Raw genomic sequence first — 7,432 nt, forward strand, 5'->3', positions numbered from 1 at the left:
GCAAGACACAATGCTTTCACAGAATTAAGAGGATTAGGCGGTGTTTTATGATCCATATGGTCGAAGTCACTTTAGATAGATTAGTGACAATACAAGATGAAATCTACAAAATTAAATTCAAACGGATATTTCAAAGAAAGACATATTTTGTGTGGGCGAACCAAGTTATTATTGGCAATCCGGCCTACTGTCAAGAGCCGATGCGCTTGTAAATAATACGATTAACTACCGCCATTCAAAACATTCAAAAAAATAGTATCTATTATTTGGAATCCCAATCAAAAGACGACAATTTTGATAAGCTAATTTTGGTTTGGAAAAGGTAAACAATAAAAATAAGCGGCATCACTACAGTACAGACGCTCTTGATTATTTTCAATTTCGCATTTTGAGGCTTTTTATTTTAAGTAGAATTCTACTTACTGAACTTTTATTATTGGCAAAAATTACCGTGAAAAACTCTTGCCGTTGTTGACAATTATCACGTACGGAAACGAATTCATATCGGTGAAAGAAATATATATTGGGGAAGTATACAGTGTGGAGAGAAAAAAACATGATAAACAGGTCTTTTGCCACGTAATGACGTTGTTATCACTTATTACTATGTGGATTGATAATTTTTTTGTATCTTCCTTTCGTAAGTGAAGGTTCATAAATTATTACCTAACTCACCAAAAGTAGCCAATTTACTGTGCACTGAACACATGATTAAATTATTAATAAGTAGAAAGAATAGTTGAAACTGAATTGTCACATTCAACTTGATCAAAAACTATAGTGTTTCCTATGTTGAATTCGTTCTTAAAGCGCTACCTTAAATAATGATTTAGGTGAAAAGATTTTTTAGACTGTTGGCGCGAGAATTTTCAGGAAAACAGAGCACGTTACTAGCAGGTGGAAATTAGATATATTTTTCCACCAAGCTGTGTCGCTCTTCATTGGTTGTTAAGCGTTAAAGTCCAGCTAATTGGTTCGTGTGCTAATAACGTTTAAGAACTCCTACAAATAAATTGTTTGCGCGCAAGCTTGAACGTTTTATTCAAGGACAGTTCATTGAAAAACAGGAAAGGTTTTCCTTGAATCATTGTAAACCCGGCACGAGATGTAATCCTCCGGTTAAAGCACCGTAACAGCGCCCGAATAGATATCTGACATGAAGCTGAGCGAATTTGAAGCGAACCATATTTGCGAAAAAAGAAAACTTGATTGAAAGTGATACAATCAGTGGCCACGATCTTGCTATGAATGAGTCTAGAACATCTTCGCCCCTTTTGGCGAAAGGAACCAAACCTGACCAAGAGGACGCCGAAAAAGAGTTAGACAACAAAACGTCTTCTCTTCAAGCGTTTTTCAATATTTTTAATGCTAACATGGGCACGGGAGTCCTCGCCATGCCATATGTTATACGCTTGACCGGTTATTGGGGAATTATTCTCATAATTCTCGTCGCTGCTCTGGGAAATTACACAGGAAAACTCCTGATCTACTGTCTGCGAGAGGACACGGCTTATGAAAATCTTTCTAAGTCGACGTACGCTGACCTAGGTGAGGCATTTTGGCCACGCTATGGCCGTGTTATGGTTCATATCACCAATTTTTTTGAGCAATTTTCGCATTGCACTCTGTTTCTGATCATGTGTGGAACTGTGTTACATCATACGTTCCCGGATAGCTTCGTGTCGGAGAGCGTTTGGATCGCCGTGGTGTCCATTGCCGTGCTGCCGTGTGCGGGCGTACGCACGATGAAGCACATTTCATGGATCAGTCTCTTGACCGTTATTGTCGCTCTGGTCACTTCAACCTGTGTGCTGGTATATGCTTTGGCTCATTATCAGCAATGGAGGACACACGAACTAGCTTCGTTGAGGTTCAAAGAAATGTCCATCGCCATGGGAATAATCGTGGTGACGTATTCCTCGCAGGCTTACCTACCGATCATTGAGAAGTCCATGCGATACCCAGGAGAGTTCAACGCCATCATGGATTTCACCTACACGCTTGTTACCATTATCAAGTTCAACTATGGAATCCTAGTGTTCTTTTGTTTTCGAGAACATACCGAGCAGATTATGACGTTAAGTGTACCGCATGGCGCTTTTCGTATCTCTCTTTCCTTGGCAGTTATCTTGACGGCGCTTTTGTTTTACGTTGTTCCTATGTTCACTCTTTATGACATTTTTGAACACCAGCTCAATATTCCTCTGTTTGCCGAAATGAAAGACGAACCATTGGGGTGCAACAAAAAATCAACGCCAAAATTGGTGTTCAGGTTCGTTTTTATCTTGCTCTCGACTCTAGTTGCAATTTTCGTGCCACACTTCGGTTTACTGATGGCCTTTGTCGGAAGTTTTACCGGCACTATTTTGGTTTTGATTTATCCTTGTCTTTTTCATATTAAGCTTCATTACTCTACTATGCCTTGGTATCACATATTATTCGATCTATCTATAGCTGTGTTTGGTATCGTAGGCTGCGTCTGTGGAGTGGTGTTTTCTTCCATTCAGATCGCTAAAGAGTATGATTTTTATAGAATGTGGGGAATCGAACCCGACGAGTAACGAATAACCTGGTTTCACAGCATTTTTGTTTTGAAAGAGAGAAAAAACAATGTTTTTATCTTTTACATGTAAGTATCCGGGGAGAGTGTTCAAGATTGAAATCTACACTGACGTCAGACTGGCGTCATCATGAAAGCAATAATATAGGAATTAATTCTGATAATAATTAGTCGCCAATGGAGAAATCTTTTCAGAATTTCGTTCTTTCGTTTCATTGCCAGTAAACTTCAGGTTAGAAAACATATTTTTCTTGTCACGGTGGCACAATTAAAGAATAAATTTTCACCCAGAAAAATACTTATTTAGCACTTGTGTTAGCAATTCCAGTCCCCTACCAAGTATGAAATATGCATATTTACGTTAAAGCGGTTTTTGATTGAGTGTCTAAGACCAAACCCAAAGTAACCACTCTGACCAATCACAAAGAACAGAGAGGACGTTCAGAGACAATCCTGTGAACCAATCAAAATTTGAAACAAATCAAAGCAATTGAAAATTACTTTCAACACTCAAGTAAAAACCACCTTTTTCAACATTTGTTATGGACAGTTTTCTAATGGAATTCATAACACTTAACTACTCCTATTCACGATTAATGTGATGCAGTAAGCTCCCCATATGCCACACCTACACGATAAAAAACTAATTAATTCACTGACATAATTAATACAGTCTTTTGCTTTTATTGTGAAAAATCTGACCTAGGTGCACGCGTGGAGAATAATTATCATTTACCGAAGGAAATTGTTTAATAACTTTCATTTATATGTGCACTGAATAACTTTTGTCACAGAAATAATCTTTTTATTTTCTTGTTTCTTTGTTCGTTTGTTTGGTTCTGAAAAACGGTTGTATTTTTTTATGCAGAGCTGTCTTCAAGCAATATTATCGTAGTCATTTCGCACATACACATATTGTAAATTAGTTATTGTGCAATTAAGTGCTAGTGGAAACAAGTAAAAAAATTGATAGTGCATGCTTAAATGGAAAACTGTATTGGTGAAAATGTTAAAATAAAGGATCTTCTGATCTATGTTGGAGGAATGGAGTTTCCCTCTTGAGTCATTACCAGCTATAGGGAAATGAATTATGCAATTTGCTTTCAGTTTTAGCTTGGATTTGTTATTTTGTTGTCAGGTTCTGTTTAACAATCGACGAAAGTTCTCATTACGAGACATCAGTTTTTCACCACACTCATTCATTTTGTCGTAACGTAGCTGATGTTGCCTGTCGTGTCCATACATTTGTAAAACACAATTCTTGGTTTTCACCAGTCATGTGATCAAAACTAAAAATCGTAACCATTCAATAAATAAATTCAAGAATCTAGGATATGATAGATGATTGCTATATAAACAACCTCGCCAAGAATGAGGTTTCTGCTGTTGTTCATTCGCCCGTTATTCGCAGAAGCGTGTCATCCAAATTTATAGAGCTTTGTATGGAGACGCCATGTTTGTGCCCTTCGGAGGGGCACAAACATGGCGACCGTAAAATAACAAAAACATCCGTCCTTGAGTTTTGCTATTGAAACGAACATTTTTACTCTAGTGCTCCGACACATTGAAATAAATGCTTCTTCTAGTGCAAGCACCGTTTATTTAACAAAAACTAAAGCGATAACTCGTCTTTTGACCTACGCGACAGTCTTTTCTGGCCGCCATTTTCATGTCACGCAACGCAAAAGCTTGGAGTGCTCTGTTACAAAAAGAAGAACTCTGTCGAGCTAAAACATTGCCAAACGTCACGTTCCTACAGGGCCTTTTATCTGATGAAACTAAAACCTCAGAAGGAAGGATAATTTCTAATTTTGGAATATGACTACGTCACATGAAAACCAAGAATAATAATTGATAATAAGTTATTTAAGGTCGAAGACGTATGAAGTGATTGCTCAATCTTCGGAGCCAGAGGACCCTGTTAACAACGCTCGACAAAATAGTGCTAAAATATAAAACAAGGTAAAGTGTAAATTATATGTCTAAAAATCAAGCCAAACCTAACTAAACAGATTGTAATTGGTCAACAAAAACCTATAAGGCGAATGGAAATAGACGCCGTAAAGAATTTTGATAAATTTATATTTCTAAAAACCATGAACAAGTGTTAAAGGTACACCCTTTAAATTCTACCATACTACTGATGCATTCACGAAAATTAGCAATGGATTTACTTTGTTTAACTGAGTCTGGTAAATTGTTCCAGCAATAAAAACAATATTAGATGAAAGTGGATTATGTAAGTAAGAACTACTATACGGTATTTCGTTACGTCATGGTCATAACCTCTTTTACGAGATACCGAGAACACCACTTACGCAGTATGACAAAAAAAATAAACACAAGTAGCAGGGCAAGCCCACCAAAGGACCTCTGAACTAAAGAAAATGACGTAATACAACGCCTATACTAAACCAAGCGCGTAGAGGCGAGGCTACGTAGCTCAACGAAAGATAATCTTTCTATACCTTTACGCTGTTTACAATAAGTTTAAGTATAAAGACTTAACCAAAAATTATAGTTTTAAAATTATCCAAGGAGTACGCTAAAAAGGGTAACAGGATAACAAAGGGTAATAACAGTAGAAGGTGTAGTAACTCAACAAGGTGTAACAGTAGATGGTGTAGTAACAAAAGGTGAATAGTAACAGTAAAAGGTGCAGTAACAGTAGAAAGTGTAGTAACAGAAGAAGGTGCAGTAACAGTGCTTCACAAATTTACACTGCACCTCTGTCGCAAGTAGCCACAAGTTGAACTTACGTAGAGACTTGCGTTGGGTTGCCAAACGGACTCGGAAGTTTCCTCGCAAGTACACGCAGGTCGCAAAAAAAACCCATTTCAAGGCAGACATATCCTGTATTTCATTGGCTAATAATAGGTTAATGGACGTCACTCAACTTGCGTTGACTTGGGTTGGGCGGCCAGTCGGTGAAAAACTTGCGTCGACTTGCGTGCAAATTTGATCTCGACCAAAGTGAGCGCACGTCATCGCAAGTCAGCGCAAGTGCACGCAAGGCCTGGCCAAACGGAGTCGCAAGTAGACGCAAGTTCTCAACTTGCGTCTACTTGCGAGTCCGTTTGGCCAGGGCTGTACTATTTAAGAAATGGTAAGCGTGCAGCGTGCAACTATCGAGTTATGGATGCACGTAGGAGGTTGCAGTAAGCACGAAAGAATCGCGAGAGTCGCACCAGGCGATAGCCGAGAGCGACTCTAGCTTCTTTCGTGCTTGGCAAACCTCCCAAGTGCATCCATAACTCGATAATTGCATGCTGCACGCTTACCCTTTCTTTTAGAACATTGAGACTTTTAACATCTTTCCTCGGATGGAAGTATTTATTGAATCTCGTCCTGCTTACATGGGGTCAAAAGCACGATCAACCGTGCGAAAATGTTCATTCAAATATCTGACAAGGCGACACAACAACATTTTTCTTGGATTGCGGTGAGTTAGTTTACGTTTTTTCGATCTCCGACAAAAAACAACTTGAAACTGCTCAGTTAACCTAAATATCAAGCTAACAAACAAAAACTGCTGTCGGTAAAAGCGTTTCTTAAAAGTTAGTAAAATTTGGATCGGTTTTCCGAGGATTGAAGACAAACTTTGGTGGTTGAGCTCTCTGTCCTTCACGGCCTCTTCGGCAAAAGAAAAGAAGAATATGGAACCGGACATTTGTTATAGCTGTAAAAGCGAGAGTGGGGAAGAAAGCGGACAAACGCCCCTGGCTTTGATCGGTTTAATTTGAGATGCTCTCCTTCAATAGCAGGTTTGTGGGTTACGTTTTCCTTTCCACTTCGTTTTAAGTTGATAGTTGCGCTTCTAAGGTTGAAATTGAACACATGATTGATGAATGACTTTAAAAACATGATCTCTGTTACTTTCGTTATTTGGTAAAATAAGGTTAATTGGAAAGAAAACTGAGGCCAAAAGGAAATGTTAGAAATGTAAGCTTACATTTGTGGACGATACAGTCGTTCCTTCAAGCGGCTGTTCCTTCAAGACTTGAATTCACGATCGAGCCGAAACTGAACCCCGGGCCGACTGAAATAATTCATCAGAGGCTACCAACACTTGATAAAACTTCCTTTATTAAAGTTCAGTAAAAGTACCATTATCTTAATTTAACGTTTTTGAAACAGAAGAATTTCGTATGTAAAGCTGCACTTAAAACAGAAATTTGGTAAAACTCTCATGTACAAGTCTTGCTCGCCGTAAGCATTTACATGTAACAGCCCATGTAAATGGCTTTCGACGCCAGAAAAGTTTTACAATGAAAGCTAGTGCTGAATTTTACTGTCGCCAAATCGCAGAAAAATTCTCTCTAAAATTCCCGCTATGCATTACTAATCTCGAAGGACTGATACAGACCACTTTGTTGTTTTTTGGGGGACCGTCTCCGAGTGCCGAGTGCCTTTATTCAACCAGCTGACTCAACTCCTGCTCACTTAAATGATCAAATCTCTTAGGTGGAGGCCTGGCAAAAAATTTGAGCTCGAAATATAAATTTGGTAGCTCACAGGAATAATCTTCCTCATGTCCGGAAGAATTATTACATTTTTTCCATATTTTACGAAACGAACAATAGGAATTATGTTTTAAAAAGTGTCGACATCGATGAAAAAAATTGCCATGAAAAAGTACGCATAAACAAACTGACGTCAGCGTGCAACGCACAAACAAATGGATCAAGCATATGAGCTAATCAGAACGCCCGCTTCGCTAAGGCTATGTTTATTTATTTTATTTATTTATTTATTTATTTTAACTTTATTTATACACGGGTAAAACATCAGGACTTATAGTGTATACTAAATTTGCATTATTAAATTTGCATTACTTATAGTATATACTAAAATTGCATTATACACCTTCAT

The 7,432-nt window shown here is 38.1% G+C and overlaps 1 protein-coding gene across 1 annotated transcript; it reads left to right on the top strand.

Moving 5' to 3' along the window:
- Window positions 1-1,012: 1,012 nt before the first annotated feature.
- LOC149112052 (vesicular inhibitory amino acid transporter-like) lies at window positions 1,013-3,605 on the top strand. The gene has a single exon (XM_089289863.1). The coding sequence runs from the start codon at window positions 1,245-1,247 to the stop codon at window positions 2,559-2,561; it is 1,317 nt and encodes a 438-aa protein (XP_089145989.1). The 5' UTR covers window positions 1,013-1,244; the 3' UTR covers window positions 2,562-3,605.
- Window positions 3,606-7,432: the final 3,827 nt, after the last annotated feature.

This window comes from Orbicella faveolata, unplaced genomic scaffold, assembly GCF_042242905.1.
Source record: "Orbicella faveolata isolate gen_17 unplaced genomic scaffold, um_ofav_v1 contig_2, whole genome shotgun sequence".
Taxonomy (NCBI): Eukaryota; Metazoa; Cnidaria; class Anthozoa; order Scleractinia; family Merulinidae; genus Orbicella; species Orbicella faveolata.

Bases quoted from the DNA above. Each gene is read 5' to 3' on its own strand.
- LOC149112052 (XM_089289863.1), top strand. From the start codon at position 1,245: ATGAATGAGTCTAGAACATCTTCGCCCCTTTTGGCGAAAGGAACCAAA.